General features: G+C 48.2%; 1 protein-coding gene and 1 long non-coding RNA gene across 4 annotated transcripts in view; one reads left to right on the top strand and one right to left on the bottom strand.

The window, feature by feature from the left end:
* The first annotated feature begins 593 nt into the window (after window positions 1–593).
* The window catches only part of Hip1 (huntingtin interacting protein 1), a 138,828-nt gene continuing 121,757 nt past the window's right edge, over window positions 594–17,664 (top strand). The window contains exon 1 of one of the 3 annotated variants that reach the window (XR_868560.3): window positions 594–980. Coding sequence is in view for 2 of the 3 variants with exons in the window: in NM_146001.2 (NP_666113.2) it covers window positions 861–980 (120 nt within the window). In the remaining variant the exon portion in view is untranslated. The remainder of the gene's footprint in view (window positions 981–17,664) is intronic. The other 2 variants (NM_146001.2, XM_011240878.3) reach the window with 2 other exon arrangements.
* On the bottom strand, window positions 4,602–10,000 carry Gm52790. Its single transcript, XR_003955807.1, has 3 exons — window positions 7,887–10,000; window positions 7,070–7,696; window positions 4,602–5,388 (listed from the first exon to the last, which is right to left on the bottom strand). It is a non-coding gene; the product is annotated as a predicted gene, 52790 (long non-coding RNA).

Below are 17,664 nucleotides of genomic sequence, written 5' to 3'. Positions count from 1 at the left end.
CGCAATCACAGGCCAGTATTTGGGGACCCTCCAGAACGGTCCTCCAGAACGGGCAGAAAGGAATGCACGAGGAGGGGACTTCGAGGACCACTAAGGCCGCCATCGCGGGTCCACACTGACGCAGAGTTCCCCAGCAAGCCGGTGAAGCATGGTGTGCAGCCATGCTTCCCTTGATCTGCCTTTCCATCCCCTCGGGAACTCGTGGCGCCGGCTGGACCGCAGGTCCTACTGCTCAGAAACCCGCAGCAGAGAAGGGCCCAGGAGGTGGCGCTTCGAAGTAGGGTGGAGTCAGCAAGGGCTGGTCTGTGGCAGCCAGGCCCCACCCACTAGCATGACGGACAAGCCTTCAGAGCAATCATAGTGCTTTTATGGTCCTGGGGGGTGGGAACAAAGGAAGAGTGACGGATGTAGGGTGGAGCCAACAAGAAAAGGTTAGGGCAGCCCATCAAGCCAGCCTGTTGACAGATAAGTCTTCAGACCAATGACAGTGCATGTAGAGGCCTGGAAGGCGGTGCATCGATTATGGGGCGGAGCCTAGGGGGCAGGTTAGGACAGCAGCCCACCAGGTCCTGCCCACTAATGATAATGGACAAACCTTCAGACCAGTCATAGTATGCGGACCGCCCTGAGGCGGGCAGCGGGTGAAGTGAGCGGAGCGCCTCCGAAGTGGGAAGAGGGGTGTGGGGAAAAGCCTCTTGGAAACATGGGGTGGGTTCTGAGGGAGATGGACAGCGCTGTCAACCAATGGAAGACGGAATCTGTCCCCGTTAGCGCCGGATCCCCGCGGGTAGGGAGGGGCGGGAGGCTCCGCGGGGATCCCGGGGCGGCCGAGGGCCCCTGACTCTGTTCACCCAGACAACATGGACCGAATGGCCAGCTCCATGAAGCAGGTATCCAACCCGCTGCCCAAAGTGTTGAGCCGCCGCGGAGTTGGTGCTGGGATGGAGGCTGCGGAGCGCGAGAGCTTCGAGCGGACTCAGGTGAGATTCGAGAACCCTGGGGCATCCCTGGGGCACTTGGAGTGATGCAGGGTGCAAGAGAGGCTTGGAAGGGAGTGGGACTTGCAGACTCGGGAAGGAATTAGGCAAGGTGGCTGCGATCGGAATCATTTTGGGGTAGGGAACTAGGCGGGTCCCAGGGAGGTTCGGGATCTACCTGGGCATCTCCACTGGCATAGGGGTCGGGGTGCACTCTGGGGAACTGCAGATTCCTGCGGCTGAGGGGACGGTCTCAGTGAGCACCATCAGGGGTCACAAGGGAGGCTAAAGGGAGTTGAAAGGGGACTGACGGAAGGGTGCTCCTGGATAGGGGAAGCACTTGGAAGTCGCTTGGTTTTTGCCAAGTGTGGGAACGCCAAGGTGGGGGTGTGAAGGGTGGCTCTGGTCGCCTTACTTTAGTATTGACTCTCCCTACACTTCCCAGCATCTCGCTCAACGGTGCCTCTAACTTGGCTCTCAGCAGCCCCAGCTGTTGGCCTCAGAGGCTGGGCCAAAGGGGTCTGAGTGATGGGAAGGACCGTAAGAAATGTGAAGTGTGGTCCAACTTGTAAAATGGCCCGGGGGTTTGGAGGAACGGGGACGCGCAGCCTGGGGTAGGAATTGAGGCGCTTGGATTGTCAGAGCTTTGCGTGCCGGCATAAGCTGTCCAGTGATACTCAGACTCCTGATTTGAGGTTTTGCTTTCACCCTCCAAAATATGCCTGACAGCTAATAAGCAGACCGCCTGCCTTATTTGTCTGGTCTGACCAGGGCAGATGGCCAAAATTCCACCGCAGTTATCAACAAAAAGCCACTATCCAGTTTTACCTCAGGCTTTTATGCATGCTGTATTGATCGGACTGAATCAAGTTGTGAGGCTCGGGGTGTGTAGTCATCAGTTCATCTGTATGTAAAATCTGTTTCTGAGAGTACAACTCCTCGGATCCCACTGCGGATGCCGGGCCGGTAGATTTCTTCTACTCTGGCTCTCCGAGTTCTACTTTGAAGATCTGAGTTGACTTCAGCCAGAGGCAGGTCCCCTGTCGTGTTCTGTGAGTAGGAAAGATGGAAGAGATAGGGAGGGCCTGTGTGTTCTATAAATGGACCTTGCTCGGAAGAAAGCCTTTTCACCCCAGGGGACTTTACACCACCTCTTGTTTCTGAGACCCCTGGGTCCACTTCTTGTGTCTGAGGGGGGAAATGGGGTAGTTGTACCCCGGGAGGGGAAAGAGAGACCACCGTCCACTTACCTCTCAATGTCTATAGAGTTTGGAGCTTTTTAAATTTCTCAGATCTTTTGAACCTTGGGCGTTGTTGCCAAAAAAAAGAAAAAAAGAAAAAAAAGTTTTCATATCCCCCCCCAACCTCTTTTATTTTTAAACTGAAAGAAGAAAATAAACTGGAGCTATTTTATAGCATCCGACTTAAAACTGAGGCAATAAGTTAGACATAAAAGTTTGAGCTTACGGCCAGCGGAGGTGGCTAAGGGGTAAAGGCTCCTGCCAACCAGTCTGGCCACCTGAGTTTCATCCCAGGAAGGGAACCAACTTGTCCAAGTTGTCTGCTGACCTCCATACTCAAGCCGTGCCATGAATACCCCTCCATATACATACACCCAAAATCACTTTTAAAATGTTTTTTTTTTTTTTTTTTTTTTTTTTTTTTTAGTTTGAACTTAATACAGAGTGATAGAATTGAGGCACTTGAATGTTTCCAGCCATAAGTAACATTTTTCCTAGTTGCCCAACAGGAAGACTGGTAGGCAGTGTCTAGTTTTACCTTCTGTAGAACACTTGTTATGAGCCGTGTGTATGTGTGTGTGTGTGTGTGTGTGTGTGTGTGTGTGTGTGTGTGTGAGAGAGAGAGAGAGAGAGAGAGAGAGCACTGAGATATTCTATAGCAGAGCTTTTCAGTTGTGGAAGTCTCCCCCCAGCCCCCTTTTTTTCTTTTTGGTTTTTCAAGACAGGGTTTTTCTAAGTAACAGTCCTGGCTGTCCTGGAGCTCACTTTATAGACCGGGCTGGCCTCAGACTCACAGAGGTCCTCCTGCCTCCTGAGTGCTGAGTTTTTTGTTTGTTTTGTTGTTGATGTTGTTTTTAATTTGTTTGTTTTGTCGCTGTTGTTCTGTTTTATTTGAGTGAGAATCTTATTATGTTGCTCAGGCTGGCCTGGAACTCAGCTGTGTAGACCAGGCTGGCCCTCAAACTTTCATTGGGAGACAGAGGCAGGAGGATCCTTGCAAGGCAGTGTGGTCTAAGTAGCAGTTCCAGGCGAACTGTGGCTATACATATTGAGACTCTATCTCAATCAGAATTTCAATAACCCAAAAATTAAAACAAACAAACAAACAAACACACTGGTGTCTTCAGAGACTAAGAGAATCAGCGTGGGTTTTATAATAATTGTAGCTAACTACTATGTTTGGAGGTCCTCTAAGTACAGTCCTTGATTTGGTATCTTTAATCTTCTCAAGAGCTGATGGAGTGGTTATCAACCCCATTTTGCTTAGAGGAAATTGAGGCCTACCGAGCGAGGTTAAATAACTTGCAGGGTAACACAGTTGGAAGTGGTCCCAACCTTTAACCACATCCCAGCTACCTCTGAGTCCTGAGCATCCCCGGAAGATAACTGAGTTCTCTTCAGTTCCTTTTGCCTTGAGACAGAGTCTCGTGCAGTTCTGCTGATCTCAGACTAGCTATGAAGACAAAGATGATCTCAAACCCCTGATCCTCTTGCATCCACCCTGAGTGCTGGGATTGCAGGAGTGTCCCACGGTGGCTGGCTTTAGGCAGCGCTGGAGATGGAAGCCACGCTTCATGTATGCTAGGCAAGCGTTCTCCCAACCGAGCCCCATCACCAGCCCACAGGAGACGTCTCAGTTTGGGGGCCAAGCACTGGGTGATGTGCTTTGACGTATGGAACCATGAGCCCTCAGGCAGACAGTCTGACTTTCCTAAGCCTCAGTTTCCCAGCTGTAAACTAAAGATAACACAGGGCTGGGAAGGTGGCTCAGTGATTACACTTGGTGCACAAGCTTGAGAACCTGAGTTCAGATCTCCAGAACCCACATTAAAACAAAACAAAACAAAACAAAACAAAACAAAACAAAACAAAACAAAACAAAACAAAACAAAACAGGTGTTGCTCCTGTTTTAGCCAAATCAGTAAGATTCAAGGTCAGTGAACTGTCTCAAAAAAAAGTGGAAAGAATTAGAGGAAAACACCCAGTGTAGACCTCTGGCCCCTACAAGTGCACACACACGTGTGCATCTGTGTACATCAGTGTACAACATATATATATACATATATATATACATACATATATATATATATGTATATATATAATACATATATAACATAATAGGGGCTGGAGAGATGGCTCAGTGGTTAAGAGCACTGACTGCTCTTCCAGAGGTCATGAGTTCAATTCCCAGCAACCACAAGGTGGCTCACAACAGCTACAGTGTACTCATATACATTAAATAAACAAATAAACATATAGTATTTAACCTTGCAGTGTATGTAGGGGTGTTCATGCCACTGCACAATTATGGAGGTCTGTTTCAGGGTTTTACTGCTGTGAGTGTGAACAGACACCATGACCAAGGCAAGTCTTATAAGGATAACATTTAATTGGGGCTGGCCTACAGGTCAGAGGTTCAGTCCATTATCATCAAGGTGGGAGCTTGGCAGCATCCAAGCAGGCTGAGCTGAGAGTTCTCCATCTTCATCTGAAGGCTGCTAGTGGAAGACTGACTTCCTGGCAGCTAGGTTGAGGATCTTAAATCCCACGCCCAGTGACACACCTACTCCAACAAGGCCACACCTTCTAATAGTGTCACTCCCTGGGCCACGAATATACAAACTATAACAAGGTCAGAGGGCAGCTTGGTATGGAATGTACTAAATGATAAGCATGAAGGCATTTTGCAAATTATGGGCCACTACTGTGGCATTTTCTGTGTTGCAGGAGCGGGTAGTCTGTCCTTCTAAGCTCTCAGCACTGTTTTCAGAATGTCACATGGCCACTGTCCCTTCCAGAACAGGAACCACTGAGCAGCCAAAGCTCTACTCCACCATCACCTCGAGTTGCCCTTTTAACTCAGCACAAGCATCAGTTGGGTTTTAGGGACGAGAATAGTAGTTTAGTTTTTGACATTATACTTGCTTTCAATTTTGCTTGCTGAGTCGATTCTGTATTTACTAGGACTTAGTGTGTAAGAGGGAGAGGGCCTGGGAAGATGGCTCAGTGTTTGCTGCACAAGTGCGAGGACCTGAGTTTGAATCCCTAGACCCCATGTAAAGCTGAGCATGGGAGCAGGCGCCTGTAACCCCAGTGCTCTTTACAGAGAGATCGAGTCGGAGACAGGAGCACTCCTGGAACTCACAGGCCAGCTAGCCTGGGACGTGTCCTGAAAAACAAAACAAAACAAAAAAACGAGAGAGCTTGTCTCAAAGAGGTGGACATTGACCGGCACCTGAGGTGATTTTATGACCTCCGCCATGTATGCAGTAGCATGGCATGCATACACACTCCTACACTGTCACACACACGCACACACACGCACACACACACACAGGAAAGAGGGAAGCTTCTGTGTTGCTCACACGTCTATGGATGACTAAGGATGGTAATAGAGTTGTTTCTTCAGCTACAGCAAGAGTCCAAGTCGTGTAAAAGCAAAACCTTTGCAAAAAGGCTTCCCATCCCCTCTTCCCTTCTGTCTTCTTTGTTTTGCTTTGCTTTTGAGACAAAGTCTTACGTAAACCAGCCTGGACTTAAACATGATAGATGGAGGAGGCTGACCTTGAACTCTTGGCCCTCTGGCCTACACTTCCCAAACACTGAGACCGCCGACATGCTCTGCCATGCCTGGCTAGGCTTCACGTGTGCAAGGCAAGCACACTCTAACCAGATTGCATCCCTGGCCTTTGCTTTAGTTTCAAGTTTAGGGGCTGGAGATTTGGTGGTTAAGAGCACTTCCTGCTCTTCCAGAGAACTTGAGTTTGGTCCCCAGCACCCACGTCAAATGGCCTCACAACCACCTATAGCTGTAATCCCAGGAAACACATGCATGCATGCACACATGCATAAACACACACACACACACACACACACACAGAGAAATAAAATAAACTGTAAATTTTAGTTTGTGACAGTGTCTCACTAAATCACTGCCGCTGGCCTGGTCCTTGCTGTATAGCCCCAAGCTGGCCTCAAGTTTGTAATTCTCCTGCCTCAGTCTCCCAAGTAACTGTCTTGTCTTACTTCATCAGCTGACAATCCTCTAGTGGTGTTCTATTTTATTTGTTTGCTTTTAGGTCAGGGTCTTATGTAGCCCAGGCTATACTTGAAGTCACTATGTAGTCAAGGATGACCTTGGACTCCTAATCCTCCTGCCTCCACTTCTCTGGGGCTAGCATTATAGCTGTGTGCTCTATCCCATGTGGCTTTAGTATCATTTTTCCAACAACAATGAAAAATTTGTATAATTACCATAAATATGTGATTAAAATATTTTTTAATTAAAACTTATTATTGTGTATGTATACATGTGCTCTCCATGCATGCACAAGGGACATCAGACAGGGTCTCTCACTGAACCTGAGCTATGCTGCAAGCTCCTAGCCTCCTGTCTGCCAGCCATCCCCAGCATTGGGGCTGAAGGTGTATGTGGCCATGCCTGACATTGTTTTAAACATGGGTACTGGGATTCGAACTTAGATCCTCGGGCTTTTGCAGGAGTGTTCTTACCCAGTGAGCCATCTCCCAGCCATATGCCGTGTGTGTGTGTGTGTGTGTGTGTGTGTGTGTGTGTGTGTGTGTGTATGTATGTGTGTGTATGTGTGTGTATGTGTGTGTGTGTATATGTGTGTGTATGTGTGTGTATGTGTGTGTGTATGTGTTTGTATGTGTGTGTGTGTATGTATGTGTGTGTGTTTAGGATCCAAAAGGCAGTTCTCTTCTTCCCAAAAGCTACCGTGACATTGGGGAGAATTCAGCTCACTGTAGAGAGTTGCCGGGCAAGCACAAGGAGCTGGTGTGGCCGACCGACCAAGGGGGTTGGGGGAAGCTGCTGTAATGAATGATACCTGGTTTGGGAAGTGCTTTACATCATCTAAGAGTGATGATGAATGACTCCAGCCTTCAGAGTTTGTCAGCTCGGTCATCCAGTGAGTGAGTGAAAGGGGGAAGATTCAAAGCCAGGATGTCAGGCTCCCCATGTTAGGCCCAGCCCGCCATGATGCTCTCCAGTCTGCCATGAGGATACTTCTAGAAGGAGTTGGGGAAGGGGGAGGTTACCAGTCAGACGAGGAAAATAGCTTGACCCCAATTTTTATTTAGCCTTGTTTGTTGTCTGTTTTGTGTGTCTGTCTGTGTGTGTTGCATGTAGACGTCAGAGGACAACTTGGTTCTGGCCTCCCACAGTGGGCCCTGGTGGTCAAACTGAGGGTATCGATCTTATAAGACAGGGTCGAACTCTATAGATCTCTTTGAATATATGATCCTCCTGCCTCTGCCACTGACTTGCTGGGGTTAAAGTATACCCACCATGTTTGACCCCCTGGCTATATTTCTTTAGCCAAAAAAACTTTTCTCTGTGGGCTGTTTATTCTTTTAATATTATTTTGGGGTTCACATACCATGGAGTGAACGAAGTGATGAGTAAGATCAAGATTAGCCCGGGAGGAGCTGTGAATCAGCAGAGGGTAGGGACTCTGTGTGGTCAGAGGAACAAATGAGCAGACTTTTAAGGGTGTTAAAACCAAAGGCTCGGGGTGGGTGGGGGTGGATGGAGTAGGGGGCGCTAGGGAGCAGACAGTGAGGGGGAGGCTGAAAGTGTAGCTCAGCTCAGTCGTAGAGCACTTGATCAGAACAACCCAGTGAGGGGCTGTGGGTGTGACTCACGGGTCAGGAGGGTCCAGTCCATCAAAAGGGTGTGTGGGGGGAGGCACAGCAGCAGGAGCAAGAGGCAGAGGCGGAGGTGGCTGGTCACGTGGCTGGTCACGTGGCATCCACAGTCAGGAAGCAGAGAGAGAGATGGATGCTGGTGCTCAGCTCGCTTCTCCTTTTATTATTCAGTGCAGGGCCCCAGCCCATAGGCAGTACAACTTTACTAAAATCCCGCATTTAGGACGGATCTGCCCTCCCCCAGTCTAGATGCCCGCTTATAGACATGCTCACAGATTTTGTCCCAGGTGATTGTAGGCCCTACCTGTTGATAGCGTTAGCTATCTTTGATCCAGCCTGACTCCTGCTTGCTTTTTTACCCCTTCCTCCCCCTAACCTTTGGGGTCCCCACAATGCTGACCTCACCCTACTTCTCTTTTACACCTGTCCACTTCCTCGGCTCTCACCTCAACAGTTTCTGGTCTCACCACCATGACTCACTGCCCCACATCCTCTTCCTGACTTCCTGTCCTGTGGACTGCCTCTCAAGACATCTGCACCCCCCTTCCATGCCCTGTGGCCCAGCCATTGGTCCCTCTGTGTCCCAGGCCCCACCTCTTTCCTTCCTCTTGAGCATACATACTCATTGTGTTCTGTGTCCACGTTGTGATGTTCCTATGTCCCATTCTCCTCAGTTCCTCATAGTGCCTGCCCTCTAGACCGTTTTCTTTCTTTTTCTCCCTTCCTTTCTCCTCTCCTTTTTCTTCCTTCCTTCTTCCCTCCCTTCATCCCTTTCTCCCTCCCTTCCTCCCCCTTCTTCCTCCTTTTCCTCCTCCTCTTCCTCCTCCTCTCTCTCTCTCTCTCTCTCTCTCTCTCTCTTCCTTTTGTAACAGGATTTCTCTGTGTAGTCCTGGCTATCCTAGATCTCACTCTGAAGACCAGGCTGGCCTGGAACTCAGAGATCTTCCTATCTTTGCCTCCTGAGTGCTGGGATTAAATGTATGCACTATCATCTAGATTTCCTTTTTCTTTCTTTACCAGTCCCTTTTTTTCGAGAACTTTTGTTAGGAGCTGAAACTATAGCTCAGATGGTAGAGTGCTCGCCGAGGACAAGGCCCTGGATTCTATCTCCAGCATCGCATAAACCAGGCCTGTTGGTGTGTGTCTGCCATCCTAGAACTCAGGAGATAAAGGCAGAAGGATCAGGAGGAGATCAAGGAAGCGGGTGGAGAGATGGCTTAGTGGCTAAGAGTGCACACAGCTCTTGCAGATGCTCTGAGTTCAGTTTCCAGCAGCCATAGCAGGTAGTTACAGCCACCTGTAACTCCAGCTTCAGCAGATTGGACAACCTCTTAGGTCCTCCACGGGCATGCATGTACCCCACACATTCCATACAGATAATCAAAACTAATAAATCAGGCTGGAGAGATGGCTTAGTGGTTAATTATGCTTGAAACTATTAAAGAGGACATAGGTTCAAATTCCAACACTCACATTAGGGGACTTACAGGTACCTGTAACTCCAGTTCCAGGGAATCCAACACTCCATTCGGGCTTCTGTAGGCACAGGCACACATGTAGTGCACATTTATACACTCAGGAATGAATCTTCAAAAAAGAAAAAGAGCCAGGTAAGATGGCATACACCCTTAATCCTATCACTGAGAAGGCAGAGGAAGGTGGATCTCTTTGAGTTTGACACCAGTCTTGTCTACATATGGTATTCCAGGCAAGCTGAGGCTACACAGTTAGACTTTGTCTCAAAAACCAAACAGTTTCAAGGTAATCCCCAGATTCTGTGTGATCTGGTGCCACCAGTGTCCCTGATCCTTGCCCTTGTATAAGCCAAACATGCACCAGGTATCTATCCCTTGTGGTCTGGTTGTACTTGGGTCATTTACTCCAGTGACTCTGAACTGCAGGGCTGTAGTATATCATCACACTTATGCAAGCACAGATCTTGGCTTCCTGTGTTGATAATTTCCTCTTGGAGATGGCTGTGAGTCTCATTGTCCATTGAGGGCCCTTGTAGAAGGTAGGTGCTGGTGTGGCCATTGGCCAGACATAAACAAGGGAAGCAAAGACAAGAGAAGTGATGGTTTGTATCTGTATTCCCAGGTACTCAGGAAGGTAAGACAGGAGGATTGAATGAAGCCAGGAGTTCATGGCCAGCATGGGCAACATATCAAGACTCTGTCTAAAAATAAAATAAAATAAAATAAAATAAAATAAAATAAAATAAAATAAAATAAAATACCAAAACCAAGTATGCTGTTCTCATTGCTGTGACAAAATCTGTGACAAGAGCAACTGAAGGCAGAAAGGGCTTACTGTGGCTCAAAGTTCAAAGGTGCAGCCCATCACAGCAGGGAAGGCATGGCAGGAGTGAGGCAGCTGTTACACTGTAGTCAGTAAGCAGAGAGAGATGGATGCTGGTGCTCAGCTCACTGTCTCCTTTTATTATGCAGTCCAGAACCCCAGCCTAGGGAATGGTGCCACCCACCTTAAGGCTGGGTCTCTGCTTCTGATCAGGTCAATTCTCTAAAAGCACTGGCCTACATGAGCCCACAGGTGTCTCCTAGGTGACTCTCAAGCTCTAGTGTGATCTGGCTGAGCTACTCTGCTTAGATGATTATAAATATCCAGGTGACAATCGAGATTAATCTTAGGAAGCTGAAGAAATTGCATTTGATGCTGTTAGAGAGGACCAGAGTTTGGTCCCTAGCACATATCGTAGACTGCTCACAGCCTTCTAAGACACCAGCTCCAGGGGATCCAGCGACCTCTTCTGGTGTCCTTGGGCATTGTACTTACATCTCGTTTACAGAGATGCACAAGCATACACATAAATCAAAATCAAAATCTTAAAAAATGATTTACCATTAGACCTGAGGCATACACTTCCAATCCCAGCTGCTCAGGGGACTGAGGCATGGAGTCAAGGTGTCCAGGCTAGCCTGGCCTACAAGAAGGACTCTTTGTCTAAGAACCAAACCAGCAATGGCTAGGCTGATGGTCCGTCAATTATGTGCTTGTCCCACAAACATGAGAAACTGAGTTCAGTCTATTATAACCTTGTAAAAGGAATCTGATATACACACCTGTAATTCTAGTGCTTGGGTGAGAGGCAGAGAGAGACAGATCCCTGGGGCTTACTGGCCGGCCAGCCTAGTCTACTGTATAAGTTCCAGGCCAATTAGAGACCCTCCTCTCTTGGGGGGGGATTTAAAAAAAAGATGGGTAGTTCATGAGGGATAACACCTGAGGTTGTTTTTTGGCTTTTCTATGCACATACATAGATGTGCCTGCCCTCTCTCTCTCTCTCTCTCTCTCTCTCTCTCTCACACACACACACACACACACACACACACGTGCGGGCACACAGACACAAGAAAATGTATAAAATTACCTAAGGCTATGCATATTATGTATGAAGCAACTAAAATTTGTGTTTAGATTCAACTCTTATCCCTGAGATATCTCAAATATCCAAAATATGAAAAACTTCAGAATCTGAAAGTGTTCTTGTCCTAAACAAAAATGCCAGTTTACTTTTTTCTAGTGCTAGAGGTGAAAAAAATGAGAACTTTGCACCCTCCCACTGAGCCACGCCCCCAGCCCCTCACTGGGGGATTCTAGGCAGGGGCTCTACCGCAGAGCCACACTCCCGGGCATTCTGACCATTTGATTAATGGATCCCCTACATCTAAATAGCCTGAGCCAGCTCTTCTGAGAGTGTAAAAGTCTAACTGCCCTAGTGTGCTGCTTGCAAAACAAGAGGCCGGAGGCCATCTCAGGAGGTCCTTCTTGCTCTCAAGTGCCTCAGCTTAGGAACCTGTAAGGAGGCTTCCACACTTAAAAGACATTATATAATATATGTGTGTGTGTCTGTACTCCAGCAATAGTACTTGTATGGAGGTCAGAGGACAACTTATGGGAATCAGTTCTCTCCTCCCATCATGTGGGTCCTGAGGATCAAACCCAGGTTGTCAGGTTTGGCTGCAAGTTCCTTTACCTGATGAGCCCTTTTGCTGACCCTTAATTTATATATTTCTAGCAATCTCTAATATGCTCTGTTGAATGGTCCTCTGGGGAATAATGACCAGGGATTAGAGCCATGGGATGCTAAGAACCCTGGGATTGTACCGTCAGAAGCAATGGGACTCAAAGAGCAGATTCCACGACCCTCTCAGGCACCCCCAAAGGTTTCTTGCTTGGCCAGTTTTCAGGACAACGATCAGGGCTGCATTGCGCACCCCAGTCATTGGCTTGCCTATTCTACTCCCTGAGGTGCAATGTTAGAGTCCTGGGTGTGGCAGGAGTGGGCTGGTGGCCAGTCTGTCTGCCGCTGTTTCCAGAAGCTCTGATGGCCTGGAATATTGCCCACCTAGCCAAAGGGAGTTTGTCAGTTCCACCTCCCGACAGGGTGGAGGCTGCTTCCTGTTTTTCCTGCCCGGGCGGGCAGGGAGGAACCCTGTCCCAGCTCCGAGTCTGGAAGTGCAGTGTGATCCTAGTGAGGGGAGAGGGACCTGTGGTTGAGACGGAGGGAGAGAAAAGCATTTATTTCTTGGACAGACTCGCAGCAGCTACTACTGCTAATACGTTGGTGAGACAGTTCAGGAAGCCAGGGTGTGCCATCCAGGCATCCAACACCGCCTGTGATTCAGTGACTGCCAGCCCTGCATCCAAAGTCACATTTGCATTGAACCTCTTTTGGGCCACGGACTAAAAGATGCATCACATAATGCGTGGTTGTGATCATTTCCCCATTATAGACACGGAAACTCGGCGAAGTTCAGTGATTTGCCTGAGAGAGCACAGGCAAGCCCTGGACCCGGCGAGGGTCTGATCATGGAGGTTATTATTATTTTATTTTGTTTGAGACCACATCTCACTTTCTACCCAGGTCGGCCTCCATCTTCCCACGTAGCTGAGGACCACCTCGAACTCCTTCTTGATCCTCCTGCCTCTGCCCCTTCAAGGGTGGAGATTACAGGTAGTCAACACCACGCCTGCCTTTACATTTTTTTAAAAAATTGATTTGCATATATGGAGGTGAAAGGACAGTTCTTACCTTCCTTCACCTAGGTGCTGGGATCTAGCTCAGATCATTAGGTGTGACAGCAAACAACTAATACTGATACTTACACTCTCTGTACCTCCCCCCTCCCCATTTTAAAAATCTCCTTTTTAACATGGAAGCCTAGTCTGTGGCTGATAACTAAACAAACAAAAAAACCAAACAACCCTAAACCAACCAACAACAATTAAAGCAGTACACAGATTTGATTTTTCCTGATGTACTCCAGATACTTAAAATTCCTTCCAGAAAAAAATTGACACATGTACACCCTCCTCAGGTGTGAGTTCATCTAGGAACCGTGGTGCAATGGTTAGTGCTGTCAACTTGACAGCCTCTACAGTCATCTGGAGAGGGGCCTTTGGGCACACCTGCGGAGACTATCTGGCTTAAAGTCAGCCTCTGAGAGTGACTTGGCTTCATTAACTGACATGGAAAGACCCACGGTAACTGTGGGCAGAACCCTTCCCTTGGCAGGGGATCCTGAACTAGATGAACGATGCAGCGTGTGCACGTTAGCTCATCGCTCCCTGCGACCGACTGTGCATACAGTGTGGATGTAAGTTCTCTCGTCGCTGTGCAATCCCTCTGTGATGAATCTGTGAGCCAGGATAAGCCTTCCTCCCTTGGGTTGTTTACTCAGAATGTTATCCCAGCACCAGGAAAGGAAACTGAGACTACTGATGTGTGCCGGAGTCCCAGCTACTCAGGAGGCGGAGGCAGGAAGAGCGCTCAAACCCATGGGTTCAAGGCCAGTGGGGGCAGTGTAATGGGCATGGGAGGGGGTGGACCATGAAAAGGTACAGGGAAACTTTTGGGAATCCATTCTCTGCCTTCCCCATGCAGGTCCCAGGGACTGAGTCTGGGTCGTCAGGATTCGCAGCAAGCACCTTTCCTCACTGAGCCACCTGGCCTGCCCCTCCCACCTTTTTCTTCGAGACAGGATCTCAGACTAGGTAGTTAATGAGCCCCATAAGACACCATCTGCAGTCTCTGCCTCCCCATTGCTGGGATTCCAAGCGTATACCGCCACCCTTGGCTCTTTTTCACATAGATTCTGGGGCTGAACTTAAGTCCTTGTGCTTGCAAGACCAGGACTTTACTAATTGAGCTGCCTTCCCAGCCCTATCCTCGAATTCTGTATTAGCCCAGGCTGTACTCTAACAAGCTTCGTAACCCAGGCGACCTTGAACTTTGATCCTTCCTCTGGCTTTCAGGTGCTGGAATCTCAGTGTGTACCACCAAACACAGCTGCGTTTATATTCTGTATGAACACACGGAAGATTGAAGCAACTGAAAGACAGCTGTTCTCAGGGGGAAGGCAGCTGTGTGTAGGGGCTTGCCCGTTGTCTGTTCACATGGGCTTTAAGTTGTGTCTCAAACTCAGCCGCCCCAAAAGCATTCCCAAAGGCATCCCGGAACATGAGCAAGCGGTTGACCTATGAGTCACCTACCTGCCTGCTGCTCCTCAGTACTGCCATGGCTGGTAGCCAGCAAGTAGAGACCATCATTAATCCACACGTTGCCTGCGGTCTCTGGCTTCTGTTTATTCCTGTTTTCTGTCTACCTTCCATAGATGCCAAGGATCTGTAAGTTTCTTCTTTAGCTTTTTAGTGTGGTGGCCAGGCACTTAGCAGAGGGCTTTAACCAGTTTAGCACCAGTGCTGGTGAGATGTAGACTGATCAGGTGGGTGGTGGAGTTTTCAAAAGGAGGAGACGAGACTACCGATGTGTCTAAAGAAAATGCAAGGTCTGGGGACGGACTCACACAGCATGGACGGCAGGCATAGCTCTTACCCGGGAGGGGAGCACAGGTTGCAAAGGACAGTGCTGTGGAGGCACCGTGGGCGAGCCTCCAGGAGCATCTGGGAGACAACACCTGGGAATCTACACACAGTGGCTTTGTTACAGGGCTGCTTTGAGTTTTGGGGCTTTCTATTCATTTGTGTTTTCAGTTTACTTTCCATAGATGCCAAGGACTTGTTAGTTTCGTGTTTATCTTTTTTAGTGTGGTGGCCCAGCACTTAGCAGAGACGCTTGGGCCACATAAACAACAGCATCGGTGAAGTGTATCTTCCAGACAAACCCTCAGGGGCATCTGACTTTCCTTCCTTCCTTCCTTCCTTCCTTCCTTCCTTCCTTCCTTTGTTTCTTTCTCTTCTTCCTTTCTTGCCTTCCTTTCTGTCTTTCCTTCCTTTCTTATTATTACATTTATTTATTCATTTTTTTAAAAAGTTTTATTTATTTTTATGTAAGAGTGTGTGTGTGTGTGTGTGTGTGTGTGCAGGTGCCTGAGGAGTCCAGAAAGTAGAGAGCAGATCTCTGGGATTGAGCTGGGGTTACAGGTAGGTATAAGTCGCTAGATGTGGGTGCTGGGTACCGAACTCCAATCCTTTGCAAGAGCAGTACACACACTGAGTGCCAGGGTGTGTGTGTAGACATCAGAAGACAACGTTTAGGAGTCAATTCTCCCTTTTCACCACGTGGGTCCCAAGGATCAAACTCAGATTGTCAGGCTTGGCAGCAAGCACCTTTACTCACTGAACCATCTTGCCAGCCCACACAGTGTGCTAGCTTCTGTTTCCTAGCCCCAAGGCCATGCTTGACTGAAATCATGTGCCATGCACTTTTGGTAGCCGTTGGGTATGTCTTAACTGGGCCAATATCCCCTACTTATTTTGTTTCCTTTGCTATTACCATGCATGGGGGGGGGGTAGTATGGGCATATGCATGCCAAGGACATGGAGGTCTGAGGGCTATTTTTAGGCATTGGTTCGCTCTTTCCACTGTGGGTCCTGAGGACTGAACTCAGCTTGTCAAGTTTTCACAGGAAGTACTTTTACCCTCTGAGTCATCTTGTCCACCCTGGGGCCATATTCTTGTTGTTCCTGAGCTGGTTTTCAGTGATGTATGCATGCCAGCCAAGTGTTCTGTGCTGAGCCATTTTCTTATTTCTCAAAACAAAAAGTAAAAAGAGGCCTGGGAGTGTGGCCTGTTAGTAGAGCTAGAGCCTAGAATCCCCCAGTGAGGGGCTGGGGTGTGGTCCAATGGTAGAACATTTGTTTAGAATCTCCCAGAGAGAGGGGGTGAAGGAATGGCTCAGAGGTAGAATATTTTTCTAACACACATAATATCCTGGGTTCTGTCCCTAGTAACACACACACACACACACACACACACACACACACACAGAGAGAGAGAGAGAGAGAGAGAGAGAGAGAGAGAGAGAGAGAGAGAGAGAGGAATAGCATCTTATAATCTTATATTTTTCAAGTGAGCCCAGTGCAACCACCCCATCTACAGGCAAAGAACCTTCCCTAAGTTTGTAAGCACAAGAGAGAGTCTGCCCGCCTGGAGATTTCTCATCTTAGAATATTTGCATATGCATAACATTAGCATGTGCGTAATGAGACCTTGTAGGGCTGAGATCTAGGTCTAAACATGAAGTTCCTTGGGTTTTCCTGTGCATCTAATGCACAGCACTAGAGGGCAGCATTCATGGGCAAGGACCAAATGAAGGCTTCTAGTGTACCAAGGGTTGCCCTTGGTAACAGCATCTTGGACCCCAGGACCTCTGGCCTAGGACTACAAGGAGGTGGACTGGTCCTGAGTTTGGAAGCAGATTCTTCCATGTCTCTAGTAAGGAGGACACCTCGATTTTTAGCTCACTGGAAGCTGTGTTGGCCTTCTAATTTGCAGAACTATGAGACTGGAAGTAAGTGCTATTGCTATGGCCTATTGTCAGAGTTCTCCAGAGGTTTACGGAAGATCATGAGTCTGAGGCCAGAGCTACATAGTAAGAGGTTCTGTCAAAACAAAACAAAAACCACCTCACTAACTGGGATCTGGACAGATGGCTCAGTGGTTAAGAGCACTGGTTGCTTTGCTAGAGGTCCTGAGTTTAATTTCCAGCAGCCACATGGTGGCCCATGAACATCTATAAAGGAATCTGATGCCCTCTTCTGGCATGCAGGTGTACATGGAGACAGAGCAATCATATACATTAAATAAATAAATCTTTAAAAAATCGCTAACTAGGATGGGAAGGTGGCTCAGTAGGTAACGCACATTGCCAAGGACAGGACCTGAGTTAGAGATGCTCAGCCCCACATACACCAGGACCATAGAACCTGAGTCAGAGATACTCAGACCCACATACACCAGGACCACAGCAGGTATCTGATCCTAGATGTCTCACAGGGAGTTGGGAGGTGAAGACAGGAGATTCTCCTAGGTTGGCTCGCATTTCTTCTGGCCTCAGATGCACAATGCGGTCCATGCACATCGCAGTCACAGTTACAACACACACTAAGATTTAAAGAGAGAAAGAAAGAAAGAAAGAAAGAAAGAAAGAAAGAAAGAAAGAAAGAAAGAAAGAAAGAAAGGAAGGAAGGAAGAAAGGAAGGAAGAGAAAGGAAGAGAGAGAGGAAAGAAGGGAGAGAGAGAGAGAGAGAGACAACTTAGCGATGTGTGTTTTATGGTGCTGAGTTTGGGATGGAACATGAACAAGCCTGGGACAGCAAGATGATCTGAGTTTAATTCCTGGGACCCACGAAGGAGAAGGAGAACACTGACTTCAGAGCATTGTCCTCTACTGTCACACGGGCCCCCACCCAAATACACAAATCAATGTAATTCAGAAGGCGGGGGAGGAGTGGGGTGGGACAAAGTTGATGGGGTAAGCCATGCTCCAGACAATATCCTCAGCGCCTCCCG

The sequence above is a fragment of the Mus musculus genome, chromosome 5 (assembly GCF_000001635.26).
Source record: "Mus musculus strain C57BL/6J chromosome 5, GRCm38.p6 C57BL/6J".
NCBI lineage: Eukaryota > Metazoa > Chordata > Mammalia > Rodentia > Muridae > Mus > Mus musculus.
Note: the sequence above shows the minus strand (reverse complement) of the source record. Positions and strands in the feature narration are given on the sequence as shown.